This window comes from Phocoena sinus, chromosome X, assembly GCF_008692025.1.
Source record: "Phocoena sinus isolate mPhoSin1 chromosome X, mPhoSin1.pri, whole genome shotgun sequence".
In the NCBI taxonomy this organism is placed as follows: domain Eukaryota; kingdom Metazoa; phylum Chordata; class Mammalia; order Artiodactyla; family Phocoenidae; genus Phocoena; species Phocoena sinus.
Window position 1 is genome coordinate 73,274,587 of NC_045784.1, and position 18,841 is coordinate 73,293,427.

General features: G+C 35.7%; 1 protein-coding gene across 1 annotated transcript in view; it reads right to left on the reverse strand.

Annotated features, from left to right (window-relative positions):
* Positions 1-3,522: 3,522 nt before the first annotated feature.
* Positions 3,523-18,841, reverse strand: part of CHM (CHM Rab escort protein) — a 210,795-nt gene continuing 195,476 nt past the window's right edge. The window contains exons 13-15 of the mRNA XM_032620454.1: positions 18,461-18,559; positions 12,925-13,085; positions 3,523-6,861 (exon numbers count right to left, since the gene is read on the reverse strand). Coding sequence (XP_032476345.1) covers positions 6,670-6,861; positions 12,925-13,085; positions 18,461-18,559 — 452 coding nt within the window. The 3' untranslated portion in view covers positions 3,523-6,669. The remainder of the gene's footprint in view (positions 6,862-12,924; positions 13,086-18,460; positions 18,560-18,841) is intronic.

Here is an 18,841-nt window from a genome sequence, read left to right on the forward strand (position 1 = left end):
TTTTAAAAAATGGAAGTATAGTTGATTAACAATAGTATATCAGTTTCAGGTGTACTACATAGTGAGTCAATATTTTTATAGATTATACTCTATTTAAAGTCATTACAAAATAATGGCTATATTTCCCTGTGCCGCACAATATATCCCTGTTGTTTATCTATTTTAGATTGATACATAGTTTGTATCTCCTATATCCCTATCTTGCCTCTCCCCCCATCCCTTTCCCCACTGGTGACCACTAGTTTGTCTTCTATATCTGTGAGCCTGTTTGTCTTTCATTATATCGTTCATTTCTTTCTCTGGCTTATTTCACTACACATAATACCCTCTAGGCCCATCCACGTTGTTGCAAGTGACAGAATTTCATTTTTTTTATGGCCGAGTAATATTTCATTGTGTATATATGTACCACATCTTCTTTGTCCTTTCATCTGTTGATGGACATTTAGGTTGCTTCCATGTCTTGGCTATTGTAAATAACGCTGCTATGAATACTGGGATGCATGCATCTTTTTGAATTAGTGTTTTCATTTTCTTTGGATATATACCCAGCAGTGGAATTGCTGGATCATATGGTAGTTCTATTTTTAGTTTCTTGAGGAACCTCCATACTGTTTTCCATAGTGGCTGCACCAATTTACAATCCTAGTAACAATGTACTGGAGTTTGCTTTTCTCCACATCCTCACCAATATTTGTTATTTGTAGACCTTTTGATGATAGCTATGCTGACTGGTGTGAGGAGACATCTCGTTGTTTTGATGTGCATTTCTCTCATGATTAGCAATGGTGAGCATTTTTTTCATATGCCTGTTGGCCATTTGTATATCCTCTTTGGAAAAATATCTATTCTGGTCTTCTGCCCATATTTAAATTGGGTTTCTTTTTGATACTGAGTTGTATGACCTGTTTATGTATTTTGGATATTAACCTCTTGTTGGTCATATTACTTGCAAATATTTTCTCCCATTCCATGGGTTATCTTTTCATTTTGTCAATGGTTTCCTTTGATGTGCAGAAGCTTTCTCATTTGATGTCTCATTTGTTTGTTTGCTTTTGTTTTTCTTGCCTGAGGAGACAGATCCAAAGAAATATTGCTAAGACTGATGTCGAAGAGTGTATTACCTATGTTGTCTTCTAACTGTTTTATATTTTCAGGTCTTACATTTAAGTCCTTAATCCATTTTTAGTTTATTTTTGTATATGGTGTGAGAAAGCAGTCCAGTTTTCCCAACATCATTTGTCAGAGGCTCTCTTTTCCCCATTGTATATTCTTGCCTCTGTTGTTATAGATTAATTAACCATATAAATGTGGATTTACTTCTGGGCTCTCTATTCTGTCCCATCGATCTATGTGTCTGTTTTTGTGCCAGTACCATGCTGTTTTGATTACAGTAGCTTTGTAATATAGTTTGAAATCAGGGAGGGTGATACCTACGGCATTGTTCTTCTTTCTCAAGATTGTTTTGACTATTTGGGGTCTTTTGTGTTTCCATACAATTTTTTGTATTATTTGTTCTGGTTCTGTGAAAAATGCTATTATTGGTGGTTTGAAAGGGTCTGCACCTAGAGGGTATTATGCTAAGTGAAATAAGGCAGGCAGGAAATACAAATACTGTTTTAATTCACTTATATGTGGAATCTAAAAAACAAAACAAATGAACAAACAGAAATAGACTTATACAGAGGAAAAATAGGTGGTTGCCAGAGAGGAGGAGGAGTGTGGGGAGGATGAGTGAAATCAGTGAGGGAGATTAAGAGGTACAAATTTCCAGTTACAAAATAAATGAGTCACGGGGATGAGATGTACAGCATGGGGAATATAGTCAATATTTTAATAACTTTGTATGGTGACAGATGGTAACTAGACTTATCGTGGTGATCATTTTGTAATCTATAGAAATATTGAATCACATATTGTGTACCTGGAGCTAACATAGTGTTGAATGTCAATTATACTTTAATTAGAAAATAATAAAAATAAGTGAAAATAAGAGAAAAATGCTATGTTGATAACATGAAGAGTAATAGTATCGGGCTTCCCTGGTGGCGCAGTGGTTGAGAGTCCGCCTGCCGATGCAGGGGACAGGGGTTCGTGCCCCGGTCCGGGAGGATCCTGCATGCCGCGGAGCGGCTGGGCCCGTGAGCCATGGCCGCTGGGCCTGCGCGTCCGGACCCTGTGCTCTGCAATGGGAGAGGCCACAGCAGTGAGAGGCCCGCGTACCGCAAAAAAAAAAAAAGAGTAATAGTATCTAATATATATTAGAATGTGAATAGAAAACTAAGAGCTATTATTTCATCTTTTCAAGCTCTACAAATCCTTTGCTGAATTAGTATAGTCTTGAGATTTTTTTCCCACACATGAAAAATTTGAATAGAACAATTCACTAATGCTTCTCGAGTAGAAAGTTGTCCATCTCTAAAGAATATTTCTTTTAGGGGTCAACTGTCTCATTGACAGGAAGAGGATTTACACATGCAAGTCCTATTAACATTAATAGGTGTTACCAGCATAAATCTCCCTGTAGTGATAGGTGAAAAGACCCTCCAGTCTACTAGGATTCAAGTTCTAATGATTACAATCTGTCAAATGGTCCTAAGAGTCATCATCACTAGAAAGAGCAGATGTGGCAACTTGTATGGGAAGGGCATCTCATTGCAGCCCCACAGCTAAACTACGTTAATAGAAAGAAAAGTGGCCTTCAAAGTGTGACCTGGGATGTTGTGTTAAACCTCTTGCATTTTAAAAAAGCCATCATTAAAGAAGAGAATTGAAACATATCAAAACACTTGTTTAAGAAAAAGTGTGAATACTCTTATGAACTCCAAGGTGCTTGAAGGATAATACAGTTACTTGTTTAAAAATTCAATTAACCTTATCTTTCTTAAACTTGATTCATTAATAATCTCACAGATAAATTGCCAGTTTTGAAATAATAATGTTACCTTTTGAATACGTCCTGTCTGGGAAGGTTTAAAAATGACTTGGAATTGAAAGAAAATGTCACTCTTCTTCAATTATTTGATGCAAGAACAAATCATAGTTCAGTGAATGATTTCTGCATGAAAAGAACATCAGCAGTCTCTTATCTGTTGCAAGTAAGCTGTTGGGGACTCAACGACCACAAAGACAAACACTTCAGGTTCACACTCAGCAAGTAAATAAGAAAAACGTTTCAGATTCTCATACACTAAGTGAGATGCGAAAACAGTTTGCAGGTAATGTATCGTAAAGCCATATCCCATGCCTCAGAACACTGATTTCAAATAGAATGAGATCTGATGCTGGCATCTAGAACAGTTTGCTAAGTAAACATACCCATGTATCATTTGATTGCCTTTTTCACAAACCTGACACAGTTGGCAGATGCCTAGGAATAAAACCAAGTATACAGCTGGACAATTAACTAATAATTTAAGTAACAGACCAGTATCAACAAATAAATCAGTTCCAAGACAATTTTTAATTTCTTGGCATATATACAAAATTTTAATATTAAAAAATAGGATACCACGCCTGAAAGGCATTAAAAACAGACTTTATTTCCTCTGAAAACTTACTGTTACAGTGTGCAAATTATGAATAATCATATATTCATGCTTTTGGAAATGCATATAAGAAAAATCAATCAAGAGTTGAGAGAGAAATTATCCAATACCAATAGCAGTAAATAACTTATTTGTAAGAAAACTGCTTTGAAGGATCACTACTATTTAGCAATCAAATTTCAACAAACTTTTTTCAAGGTTTTTAGCACTTTAGACAAAGGGCTGCCTTCTTCAGAACTACAGCTGTGACAGAAGTTAATCATTAGTGTGGCCATTATTTTACACAAAGGGCTGCCCATCTCAGAAACTACTATTCCAGAAGTTAACCATTAACATGACTATTTTCCTATGAGCAGCTAGATATCATAGAAGATGGGGAAATTATAACTCAGTTTTCCTATAGAAAAATATATGTTTATAATATACATATCATATATATCTATCTTTTTCTGGGCAGGCATACCAACTAGACAAAAATACAGTAGCAACATAGGGTTAGTAACCAGTTTTCATGTTGATCACTAAACTGAATGGTATTATCATTTTTGGTTAATAAGAAGCATGCATAACATAAACATTTTAAACACATGAATAAAAATTCTTTGATAATAGCTATTTTCAAAATTTAAAATTAGCTACTGAAATTTCTGCATCACATACAGCATTTATATTTTATTCATATGACTTCAGGCTTATGGTTTTACAACAAAACTAAAAGGTTTTCCTTTAAAGCTATGGAAACAAGTAATTGCAGTAATTAAGATAGCTGAAAAGAATGCTCTTAGAATAATTTCTATTACATTCTGAGGCAACAGGAAATATCTAAAGTTCTCTAACACAAGGTTTTTAACAGTTGTGTATTATCTTAATCATCACTAATCATATTCAGGAGCTTTTAAACATTTCAACAGTATTTAATAAATAACCTGGAAGAGAAATTCCGATGCTGGCTAATGGATGAAATAGGGTACAGTATGGACTGGGCCATGAGACCACAGAATATCTCCTTCATTGTTTTAGAGAGCTGTAGTAAAGCTATCAGTATTTTTCTAGTCATTCTGGGTGTACCCTGATTGGCTGTTTATATAAGTGTGCATGCTGCATCAAGAGGCCTTAACTCTAAGACTATAACAAAGTACAATATCTTAATTGGTGCAGTTTACTGCAATTGTATTCAGACTCAATACTCTCATGTAGTGGAAGCTTTTATATTGCTCGTACTGCGGGGCAGAGCCAATACCCGGTGCTTATAGGTATGTATTGTGCATTTAGCCCATGCCGTGGTTGGGTTTCAGGAAATATGATTTAAGATGGATCTGAATCCATATAACAAAGTAGGTTATAATGTGATTCTATTGTCCCTGATTTGTATAACATTATAAAAGGGGAAGAAAGGGATAGAGGAGATTAAAGAGATAGGAGAGAGGCTATACAATGGGGAGAAGGATTAGGAGTAGCCTGAGAGGCTGGGAAGATTTTCTTCTGGATTCAGCTATATCCGCAGGGGGTTTAAAAGGTGAGGCAAGAGCTACATTCCTTGATTTTTTCCATTTCTCGTGAGTCTGTGACCTGACAGAGCTGGTTTCCTTTAAGATCTTCTCTGAAATCTGGAGAGGTCAGAGCCCTGCTGCAGCTGAAGTATGTAAGAACTATGTGCTTTCTACTGTAGCCATGGCTCTCTGATCAGCAAGATAGGCCAGACTGCATGACAACACACTTTTAATGTATTTATTTATTGAAATAAGTTGTTGAGTCCAAACTATTGCTCAAAAAAGGTAAACCATTAGAGCTTGGCATTTGGAAAGATTTTAATATAGGCACTGTCACTGTAACTAGATTTGCTGCCTATGTACAGCCCTTGTATTTTTAAAAGTTAAGTGCATATTAGGGTTTACCAATTGTCATATTCTATTTAGAGTCCTTGGTTGTTTCAGGTTTACCTACTAGAAGAGGAATATGAAGAGTTTATAGACTGTTTTCCTTATTAAGATTCAAAACCACAATTTCACATTACTATGTTTACTTTTCTATTAGACTATAAAATACTAATTAAGGAAATAGATTTTTATTTTAAAAGCTTAATGCAATAAGAACACTGTGATCTATTGTGTTGGGGGAGGTGACAGCAAACAGTTATTTGCTGCATGAGATCTTTGATATTCACCCCCAAGACAATGAGAAAATTCTGAAACAACTTTTATTCCAGAAAAAACATTCTAAGGATGGCACTGCATTTATCTTCAATATCATTCTCATACAGTAGACATATGGAGAAACTGAGGCCCAGAAGTTAAACAATTTGCTTAATATCATCGGTGGCATAGCTAGGACTAAATTAGGTCCACAGACAATTAGGCTAGTGCTCCAGATACTCGACTAGACAGAATTTCCAAATACCAATGAGCCTATTCAAATCTTTCCACTTCTTTAGTATTGAGCCTTCCTAGTATGTTCAGGATTCACATACAAATATCACTACTAACATTTAAAAGAAAAAAGCACTGAGTAATGAACTCATGACTTGTTTATAAAAGTGTCTACTTTAATATTAGCATTTTCAATACTCAAGATAGAAAACAAAACAAACCTCTATTTCAAGCATAGGCTCCTGCCTGGATCATGACACTTTAGTTTTTATCAGCTATATTTACGTATGCTTTTATCGTTTGTGTCACGATGCTCATACCCATAAAGGAAATATAACTCAAATAATCAAAGGAAATATGTAAGCAGATTTTGAAGATGTGGTTTTCAAACAAAGATCCAAAGTGGCAAGCAAAAGCTGTCCTAATACCATAGAATTATTAACAATGCATAGGATCACTTTCATAAACATAGCTATATTTCTGGGAATCAATCCACTTATAATTTTTATCTGCTAATTCCACAGGTTTGGTATCTTAAAGCAGGCAAGTCAATGTGCTTTACAAGTGTTTTGTGGTCTTGGAATGTCCTTTTTAAGGAAAATTCCCTTTTGGATTTCTATCATCTGTTTCTCTTGGTAATTCTGCATGTCAACTGGCTGCTGCTTTGTAACATTTTTCAAACCTTTCTTCCATCAAGAGGACTCTGAGGCTAGGAGGATTTTCCAAAATGTGCTATTCAGTTTGGTGTATACTCGTTATTCAGAGGGCTCCTCTGGATTTCTCAGATTTGTGCTTTCCCTGGGAGTCTCTGAGTTGGCCTCTGGTATAGCACTGGATTCTGAAGCCTCTGGTTGTAAACTGTCTCCATCAAGGATAATGTCTTCAGGATTTGGTGGGGGTGGACAGAAGTCTTCGTTGGGGCAGATTTGTTGGAAAAGTGCTTCAGCCTGGCCAGGGAAGGAAGGGCACAAGAGTTTTTGAACATTAACGTAAAATGTATGTGCCTTTCTGGAACTATCAAAACAATGAAGTATCACCCTTAAAATTTTCTTTAAGTTGTAGAACTTTACACAGCACACACAAGCTTCTAAAAACTGCTTTCAGAACTCCATGACTTTTCTCCCTCTAATTTATACATTCATTCAGGCCCATCCTTCAAGTATATCAGTACTTGCTAAGACTCTTTATGAAGTGCTCAGATAGTTGAGATTTTAAGGTCATTCATTCTACATGTCAACAGAAATACAATTTCCCTTTATATCCTTTATATAATTTCCTAATAGAGCCTGTTTGTGATATTTGTACAGTCTAATTTAGCATATACTAAGTTTAACAAGTCATTGTTCAAATCAAGAAAATTCTTCATTGTTTGCTCTACTATTTGCTTTTCTAATTTTCCTCTCCCTGTGCTTTGAGGAATATAACACAGTGTCCAAGACAATGGACACTGAATAGATAACCATGCCCAAATGCTGGCTCTGCCACTTAGCAGCAATGTGATCTGAGGAATGCTTACTCAGCTTCTGAGCCTTGCTCTCCTTGCCTATAGAATGGCAGAGAGTAAAGTAAGCCTCTCTATTTGGTAACTGTAATCATTGCTATTAATAATAACATAAATTAAAATGTTGAGATTTAAGCTGAGCTTAGTCTGGCAGGGTAAGAGAATAATAAGGTAAATGTGATCTTAATTAACAACAACAAATACACACACATACAAGAAAGTAAATGTGGCAAGTAGCACTGCTATTCTATTCTAAACATATTCCTGCTATTATTTAGATGAATACAGTTCTTTGTTAGATAAGGGTCCCTGCCAGGCTAGGGAGCTTGCACTCTAGCCTACTGGTAAAAGAACATCATTAAACGGTTTTAAACATATGCTTGTTTTGCTTTAAAGGTTACAATGTCTGTCTGTACCACTTCAACCCTTCTTCCCAAAGTACACGCAAAGTCATCCATTAGGTCAGGAGTTGACAACTATGGCCCACATGTCAGATTCAGTCTGCTGCCTGTTTTCATAAGTAAAGCTTTACTGGAACACAGTTACTCTCATTCATTTATCTATGGTCTATGGCTGCTTTTGCACTGCAATGGTGGAGTTGAGTAGTTGCAAAATACATTATATGGGCTGCAAAATAGAAACTATTTGCCATTTGGCCATCTATAGCTGGTAAACTCTTACATCAGGTGAATAAAACCAGTATCTTTGGGATAGGGTGAAGGGTTGGTTAAGCAGAAACTTTTGAGCTTTGGTGTCGAGTTGAAAGAAGGGACAGGGAGAGAAAAATAGCTTCTTTCCTTCTTAAGTATAGTTCAAAATTATATTTTTAGACATGCCATTTTATTATGGATATTTTGAAATTAAATATTTGAGATGCCTGCTTTGCTTCCATCCTGGGGTCTTACCATATACATCTTTGCTGGAGACATTTAGTCCCTAGAAGCAGGACTGAGGTCAGACAGAGCCTCTACCTCACACTTTAGTTCCTCTAATGGTCATTGTGTCTGTTATCTCTACCTTGTCTGCCTATAGAAGTTCTCCTTCTCCTTTACTCTCTGCATGCAATCAGTGAGCAAATCCTATCAATTTTATCTCTTAGTTCTTGACTCCACCTGTTCCTCCGCTAGAGACATAGCCCAGACATGCACCATCTTTCCCCTGGACAACTGCAACATCTCAGAACTGGACTGGTCATTTTGCCGCTAGGGTTCCCCTGTGTAATCCATCTTTATGCTGCCCTTAGAAGGGTCAGTGGAAAATGAAATTCTGTTTATGCCTTTTTTTGGCTTAAAACTCTTCCAACAGGATAAAAATCCAAGATACTTACGGCAAACAACACCCTTCAGGCCTATCTTCTCTGGTCTCATCATCTTCTTCTTCATCCCATCTCTGCCTCTCAGGCCTTTTGCTACACTGTTACCTGTTTATTGGTACTTTCTTAAACATACCATGATGTTTACACCCTGGGCTGGTGCAAATGCTATCAATTTGACTATCACTTGGATGAAGAATTGCTACTCATCTTTTATATTCTTCCCTGTAAGGTTCTCTGACTCCTAAATACAACTCATGGCTCCTCTATAATACTTTTATACTTTCGATATCATTCTCTTATTGCATATACCACACTGCAATGTCATTTGTTTACACGTTTTTCTCCTTTACCAGACAGTGATTCATCCAGGAATAATGACTGGGTTTTAGTTAACTCTGAATCCTTAGTGCCAGGCATGGAGTAGAATCTCTCTTTCTCTCTCTCTTTATATATATATATATTTTAATATATTTATATATAATATATATATAATATATATATATGGAAGAACTTTAGAAATCGTATATTATATAAACGTTGAACATAATTATTGTAACAATTATGATTACTATTATTATTACTGTTCCTCTTACTTCTACTCCAATTCGTCTGTATCTCACACCTTGTCTCCCTTTTGCCACCTCCCTGTAGGATAGATTTTCTCCTGAACTCCAGTCCCTGTGGCTAGATCCCACTCGACCTGTTTTTGTATATCCCTGTCATGAACAATGTGTGTCCTAAGACTGCCAAACAATTGCAGGTTGCCGCCCTGCTTTTATTTGTGTTCTACCTGCTTGTGGAAATCCCACCTTCAGCTCACTGCCATTGGCCCTCTCTGATGCCAATTTCCTAAAGCCAGACTCCAGCCTTTCCCAAGTCTCTCCTCTTTCCAACTGCTGGAAACTTTTAGGGTCAACTGCCACTTTCTGGAAGGTCTATCTAATGCTTCTTGGTGAACTTCATTTCATTTGCCAACTAAGCCCCAGTTCTGAGAGTTGTCACCAAGAGGTTGGTTCAGAGTACTTAATTGTCAACTTTTAACCGTCCTTGCTGTTTTAAAGCCAGAAGTTAGCTTAAAGGGTAAAGACTTTCATGTGGTTAAAATAATTAAAAAGGGCTAATTATATTGTGAATTAGTTTCCTTATATTGGGACGTACAGAGAGGACACGTTGAGTTATTTAGATATTCCTATGTTTCTTTAACATACATCCACACAAAAACATTTTGTCAATCTAGCAGTTTAATGTATTTAGGATGTATCTGCATTAACGAGTTGAAAGTAGCATAGTATACTAGATGAGTGTACAAGCACTGGAATCCAACAGACGTGAGGTTAAACCTTGGATAAAAAATTTAACAGCTATGTGATCTCTGGAAAAGTTATTTAGCCCCTTTGGGGCTTAGTTTCCTCATCTGTAAAATGGAGATGTCACAGATACTTACCTCATAGGGTTGTTGTGAGAACCAAATACAATAATATATATGAGATGATTAGGACAATGCCTGGCATGTAGAAAATGCTCAATGAATGGAAGCTTCAGAAGATATGAGGCCTAAAATTGCCCTCTCCCTCAATGGCTTGAGAAAGTGAATGCTACTGCACTATGTGAGCAACTTGACAGTTCCTATGACCTATAAAACTGGTCTTCAACTTACAAATTATGAACCAAAAGTCATAAGCAAGTTGCCGATCTGTCCATATAAACAACATTCTACATGGTGGTTAGACTGCCAGCCCAGTCCACATCAGCCAATACAACCCATTTCATACCTTAAGTATAATACAGAGTACAGTACTATTTAACTATTCTTATTCTCAAGGCAGTGGCAGCTCCTAGGCAATGGGGGTTCCTGAAGAAGGAGGGAGCTATCACTGGCTTGGGAGTATAGACAAGTAGGGACTATAGACCAGTCTGTTCATCAGTACCTGTGGGTAAATGAAACACTCCCTGTATTAAGAAAAGAAATATCTATGTCAGGTTCAGAAAAAAATGGGAGTAACACAAACTACAAAAACTAGCAAGTCACAGAAAGATTCACATAATAGGGAATGTCTTGGTATGCTCCTGCAAACAACTTTAACTTGTGAGTAATAAACAGATCAGATTACTTTATATTTTTAATATGTCTTCAAATCATAAATAGCTTCATATGAACACAGAGAGACAGGTCTATGTTATTCAACATCTATACATTTACAAATAAGAAGAGCAGATGCAAACTTGCCAACTAGCAAAATGAAGCATTTTATTTCAAAAAAAATAAAAGAGAAAAAAAGAAAAATGAAATCTGCAGGTACTTATGTTTCCTACACAGGCAAAGCTTAGGTGATGTTCTGAGGGCTTTTAGAGACAATTTGGAAGACAGAGTCATCAGTTAGTGCTTGGGATGAACACAGCATGACATACTGGAATTAGAACAGAGTTTATCTGAACAAACTGGCTATTTTTATTTTTTATTATTATTTTTTGTGGTACGTGGGCCTCTCACTGCTGTGGTCTCTCCCATTGCGGAGCACAGGCTCCGGACGCGCAGGCTCAGTGGCCATGGCTCCAGGCCCAGCTGCTCTGCGGCATGTGGGATCCTCCCGGACTGGGGCACAAACCCGTGTCCCCTGCATCGGCAGGCGGACTCTCAACCACTGTGCCACCAGGGAAGCCCTATCTGAATAAACTGGCTATTTTTAAATGTTATTATTGATGCCCTTTAAAGTAGGCATTATAATATTTCTCCCAAAACTGATGTGAGGTTAAAAGCTGTATAACAAATATAAACCTACTTATAATTAACAGTATATAATAATTAGCACCCAAACTAGTATTACTGTTTTCTTCTGTGTGAAAACACTGTACTCAAGTCTATCTTCTTGGGAATCAATATCTCATGATACAATTATCCTTTAATTTTAATCTTTTAGCTTGCAGTTTAGATCACATTAGCACTTCTATATTAAGTCCTTATTTAAGGCCTTCCATTTTGGTTAAAAAAAACATTAAAGTTCACTCAGGAATAAAGTTACCTGGCTGATAACTTGCTGGTAATTTCTTCTTGGAAAAAAATGGACCATCAAAGCAAAAATGACTTGGCCATTTTAAGCCATAAATGTAGATATTGAACCATCCTGAGTTCCTATTAAACTAACAGAATAAATGATGGATGAGAGATGTGACTTCCTATTTTTGTTTGTTATCACTGACTAAATATGATTATCCTGGATCACCACTAGACTCTGAAGATGAGAAACAAAGAATCTGGTAAAAAACTGTAAATGTATAGGTCATAGCCTTGCTGCCATGCCTAAAAATTAAAGGCTCAAAAAGGCCATCTGCTCCTATAAGATCCCTACCACTAGTGGGAATGAAACTTCCATCTGTGGTCTTAGAACAACGTTAAATTATCCATTTATTGTTTCAATAAACAGATGCGCCAACTACATTGGTGAAAAGTTTAGACTTATACCTTAAAAAATGGTATTTTCTGCTCTACTCTTCCTGTCAAGTGCAGAAAAGTGTGTTTGTACGTGCATATGAATTTTCAGCTTAGTAGACTCATAATTCACTTTTGGCATTTTGTGTCACCTGCTCTGTACCTATTGATAGCCCTGCCCAGGAGTGCTGTCACAAAATTCCACCTTGATTTAACATACTCCTCAGCAGCTATTATAGTAGCTTTGGGACACCAGCTTGTGTCAAAACATTAAAGGAATCATGTTAATTGTGAAAAACTATATGTTCTTTTCCATGGTAAGAATGTGCCTTAAAAATGTGCCAGTTTAAAAATACATTTTGTATGCCTTACTAGTTACACTCGTTTACAGAGGAAAAAGTTTGTGTATTTCAAAATACAATGATAGGCCACCATTTAAATTAGAAGCAATGTTTCTTTAGAATACTGGCATTATAAATTCATTTTTCTGAATATGTATTTCTAACATCTTCTATCTTTATTCCCACAATGGAACTCATAAACAGTCTCTTGTAGTTCATCATTATATTCAAGAACGTGAAAATATTTGATATTAAAGTGGCTTTGTTGTTCACCGAGAAAAAGTTTAGGGGCAAATTGCAGAGATGGTATTAAATGAGAGAGATGCTTTTTAAGTTTCTTTTCCCACCTCCTAGAGGAAAAAACAATTCACTTTCCCTACCACACCAACTTCCTAACATAAAACCAAGAAACACCAACAGCCTTACCTGTTTGACTGCATTATCATTTCCTAAAGCACAGTCTGGGCCAGAGCAGACATAAACGTTGGATGGTAAATCATTATAAGAGTTCCTGCTGACGTCTGAAGAATCTCTCATATTGAAGTAAAGAGCCCACAGAAGTCTTGGCTTTTCAACTTCTTCATTTTCTAAATGTAGATATAAATTTTACTTACATCTAAAGCACAACATGCCTCTCAATTACTACAACATGTAGCCAATTGCTAACAAAGCTACCACTATATATTGTAGTAAATCAGAGCTTTGTATGTAAACTATAGTAAATCTGCATCCACACACTCTAATACATGTGTATGATATTTCAAGCAATGATGGCTTTTCAACCTAAGACAAGTTAGATTTTAAAAATTATTTTGATTATTAAGTTACTTAGATTTAACTCCAATCATGTTCCCTTGGATTTCTCTAATTTCTCATCACCAGTATGAAAGCACTTATGATCATATTCATCTTTAAGTCATGCCAATGAAGTGAGAAGTTAACATAAATTGATTTTCTTATGTTTCACATGGATAAACCATCTTAAAAAATTATAAAGTGAGTCAATACTATATACAGGATTATGAGATGACCAGAATAGAGAAATCTATAAAGACAGGAAGTAGGGGAATTCCCTGGCGGTCCAGTGGTTAGGACTCAGTGCTTTCACTGCCGAGGCCCAGGTTCAATTCTTGGTTGGGGAACTAAGATCCCACAAACTGCGTGGCATGCCTGCCCCACCCCCCTCAAAAAAAGACAGGAAGTAGATTAGGGTTACCTAGGGCTGTGGGGGAATTGAGGGTAAGTGCAGGTTAATGGCTAATGGGTATGGGGTATGGGTTTCTTTTTGGAGTGATGGAAATATTCTAAAATTGACTGTGGTGATGTTTGAACAATACATTAAAAAACACTGGATTTTATACGTTAAATGGGTGAACTGTATGGTATGTGACTCTCAATAAAGCTGTTATTAAAAAATAGTATATACAGGATTAAAAATTGGATATCCTAACTCACTAACACTCTGTCCTACTAGATTACAAAAGTAATGCCAACCAACCAACAAATAACAAAAATATGATTATGAGACTGTAAGCTGTTTTCAGTGCACATTCTCTCATTTACAGCAAGCATCTATTATGTGTTAGGCATCAGGCTAGGAGCTGGGGATACAAAGATGAAGTAGACTTAGTCCTTATTCTCTTGCTCTTTCATGTTCCCTAATACAGAGCCTAGCACATAACAGATGCTCAATGAATAATTTCTGAACCAATTCTAATTCTGCTTTCAGGTATAATCAAAGCATGATGTGCTTATTAAAAGATCCAGCCCTCTTAATCTCAATACCTAAAGCCTAATCCTTGCTATCTTAATAATTATTTCTATGCCTTTCTTCTTTAGAAATGTTATAATTACATTTTCTTTGGTTGAAAACAGAAAATATTGCTGTTAATATATTTATTGACTACAGTGTTTTCTTAGCCTGAATCTGAAGAAAAATTCAAATTCTGTACAATGATAATAAAGGATGTGCATGACGATTACCCAAGACCATAAGGCACCTTGTGAATCATAAAGAAAATTCTAAAGGTATAATTATCTAGTTAATTAACTCTTATTGGTAGATTTATAATCAGTGTAGAAAAGTTAGCTAATTGCATTCTTCAGTTAAAAAGAATGTCCCATTCCCCAATTCAGGACAAATAGGTTTTTTATTATACTTAATTTAAAATATCTCCACTACAACAATACCAAATATGTTCTCTTTCTAGCTCATCCTGAATAATCCATAATTATTAATGTGATAGGATGAAGAAACTCTGGATGAAGTGATCCTCTAAGATGCCCCTTTCTAATGCTAAGATCTATGAGTCTAAGGTATCACTAACTTCATGTAAAGCACACAATAGGTGGCAAAACCTACTTACTTACAAAATAAAGGAACATAAGAGACTCACATTTCACAGCTAAAACCATATGGCTCTTAGTAAATTTATTGGTGAGCTTAGTTTCAGTAAATCTTACAGGAAGATGGTTAAACATACTACCTATCACTTGTGAAACCAGACTCTAGGAGCATTGCAGAAAAGTGAGCTAAGGTCTGGAAGTCCTTTAATATTGCTCATTCCATTTCTAAGCATATACTAAGAGAGCTTATCTTACATTTTATGAAAGTTCCAGCTCAGAGGAGGGCTTTCACTCAATAAAATTTGGGGGAAATGAATAATTCAATTATAGGAAAGAAATTTCATAGAGGTTGAAGTTTTGAAAAGAAACCGAGAGGAAGATGAAAAGTTGACATAGGCTGAAGATAAATGCTCTAGATACAAGGGAGTTATCGGGCTTTGACCTTAAAACCCTCAAAGAAACAAGTAATTGCTTCATCTTTCTTTGAGGCCAGCTGGAAGGCAGAGAGATAGCTGGAAAAATAACATGCAATTGTGCAGTGCAAAATTGTCAAAAAAATTATTAAAGCTGTCGAGGTTTGGTTAGGAATACATCACTTGGTCAGAAATAGAATTGGTTTTCTGTAATAGCTCGTTTCATTCAATTAGATTGTGCAAAGGACTAAACAAGTAACAGTTAATTTAGAATAAAATCTTGGGCGAATTAAACTGAGGCAAGTACAGAATAAAGTAGGCTGAAGAAAATCAACAGTGGCACACCAAATAAAAGCAACAAATAGTCTATAGCTGCATGCCATGTTTAGGGAGAGAGTGAACTATTTTAGCAACATAGCACAGTAGCACAAGACCAAGAGAGTAGGAAGACTGCCACAGCTGTGACCTAGACTGGACACAACAAATAGAAAAAGGAATTAAGATAAGGCATTTTACTTCTCAGCTCAGTAAAAACACCCTCACCAGCCACCTATTTCAAAATGACACCTATAAGGGGAATTCCTGCATTTAGGCAGTGCTGATTTTTTGAGATAGGAACTGAATGAGATAGAATGAGATAATGCCACATGCTGTGCCCAATGGAGGGAAAAAGAGAAAGAAGATGGTTCAGTGATGATATTACACTGCAGACATTTGAAGATATTGTACTAATGAAATTCTTGCTTCAATTTGTATGGAAAAATCTCAATTTCCTGGGTAAAATAAGAAATCACTTAGGAAAGTTCTACCTATGCTTTGAAGGATATTATGGAATCTGGAAGAATTAATGCACATATGAATGGTGAGCAATCACCTCATTTTCTCACCTGCAGAATCAGGTTTATTAAGCATAAAGTATCTGAAATTTCCTTGGACTGTGAAGTAGGGAAGAGTTTAGAGATTTCTGATGCTCTTAAAGGAGGCTGGGAAGTAGGGCTCTTAGAAGTATTAGTACAACTGCTTCTTAAGACAGAGCATATGTCACGAGCTCCAGCTGATACCTTAAACATGAACAGGTAAGAAAGAGAGGGAATAGAAGGAATACCTTCACAAGGCTATTGGATTCCTCAGATACAAAGGCAAAGAAGTACTGTGTTTGAGAAGAGAACATTATCTTTTAATACTATAAAAAAACTTCATTGCAAAGTGACTAGGCTGACTTTCACAAAAGCTCAGGAAGCGCAGCACTACACAGAACATATAAGTCGAATAAAAAGAAAATAAGCTTAAATAATGTTATTCCTCTGGCACACATTTTAAAACAAAATATTTATAAAGCTTTAAATCATAAGGTTTCATATCATTGTCAAATAATTAAAACATAATAGTAAAAGCCATCAATCTGTGAAAATAGGGGCTTTTGCTACAGAGAAGAATGTGCTTTAATGTATTAAAAGTTCATATTACTCATAAAGTTCCTTCTTCCTCATTTAGGCAGGAAAATGAATTGAGTTCTCTTCTCCAGGTGACTTTGCCTCTTTGACCTGCCATGGCCCAGTGCTCACTTTATCTGGTGATTCATTTTCAATAACTCCAACAGTATTTGTTCTGACATTTTAATTAAAATATGACCACTACCTCATCCTGATTATAAAAAGGCCTATGTGTCAGTGAAAACTGGCTTTTCAGTGCCTCAGTGCACCTGAGGACCCCTCTGAGCACATAGTTCTTACTAAAGAATTTCACTCAGGTTCTAAACAATACATCATTTCAAAATGGGATCACATTAACCATTAAGATTAATGTTTAAAAATCTAAAATGGCTAGAGGATGCTAAGTAATGAATATGTAATTTACCCATCTTGATTTTTTAAAAAAGAAAATGCATTTAAAAAGTGAAGAGCAATGATACAATATTCAAATTTAGTATATTATTTGGGACCACCACACAATGAAATTACAACCAAAAATTATGAAAAAATTCAGAAATAAAGAAGGAGTTCTGAGTTTTTATAAGCAAGGTAACTAAAGCCAAAGACAAAACTATTATTCCATTTTACATTTAGGAATATTATTGTGTATTGTAACTCTGCAATCAAATTTTTAGCAGTACATTTATATGAGACTTTCCAATGGAAAAAAAAAGTAAATATGAAACAAATTAAATTCCAAACTAAAGTGAAGTAAATTTTCAGACTGCAGAATTTGATTCAAGCAGCCCAAAAAGAAATTAATTATACCGATATTAGCTCCTGAGAATGGAGCAGTTTGTTTTCCTATGTAAATGTAAATGCCCCTTTATGCACTATCTTGCAAAGAAAACAAACAAGACACACAGAAGATGAGCTAAAAGGAAATACAATAGGTAGGGGTAAATAAATGGTTGCCTGAACAAACATAACATCCAAAGAAAATGAAGATATATGAATTAATGAACTGGCCAGGATTCAAGTGGACATCTAAATCCTATAATGAAAATCACCGTCACTTCATATAAATGAATAAGATCCATTAGGCCATGTTTTGATCACCTACACATAGAATTCACTACAATTTGCTCCATTCACAGCTACAAGGGCTACCCTATGATGCGGGGAGAAAAGTTAAAAAATTCGTGGTTGAAAAGCATCTTTCTACCATGAGTAGGCAGCAAAGTGGCATATATGTTTTGAAAGCTAAATATTTATCACATCACTAGCATGCAATGCATGAAAAGACAATTATTGGTTAGGAAGGATTCCTACATTTGCCAATTAATAGCTTAACTTTCTCTCAGTTGAACCAAGTTTTTTTTTTTTTCTTTATAAATGAAGATAACTTTTTCTGATAAAGGAATATATGCTCTTCATACAATGTCTATAAAATAAAGAAAATTAAAAGGAAAAAAAATTATACATAATCCCACCAAAACTGAGAGATTTCCTGAGTCTTCTTTCTATGCATATGAGTATGTACACATATAAATTTATATTTTTGCACTTAATTATATACACTGTGTGTGAGATGTAGCTTTTTCTCTTATTATAAATATTTCCCCATTTTTAGGAAGAGAATGTGCTTAGTCATCCTAGTAAAACATGCAAGCCTTGGTGCTGAATACATCACCTTTCAATTCAGGTTGCAGAAACCTTCCTGAGATCTCTAAAGAGGAGTAAAGTGGTCACGTTACCTTTCCATCATGAATCACTGATTATTGTTCTTACCTATCTCCTTTTCGGTATATGGAGTAAACAATTTCTGCACAACTGGTTCTAAATCTTCTCTTGCTGTTTTAGAAGACGTACAAGTCAAATGAACCAAATCTGTTTAAAAAAAAAATATTTTGAGTTCCTGCTTATCACAAATTTCACTGTGTACTCATATTCAAGGCACTAAGCTGGTGCCATTGGGAATAGAGCCAAGCACGTCATGGCTCCTGTCTTTAAGAACTTTATAATCTAGTGATGGAGGACATGTAAAAACCATAACAATATGCTATGTGTTAAAAAAAATAGCAAAAATATATGTTAACTAATAACCAAGAGGGAGCACACTAAGACTCAAGACCAAGTACCAGTTGATGGTTATGTAAAACCAGCAAGGTA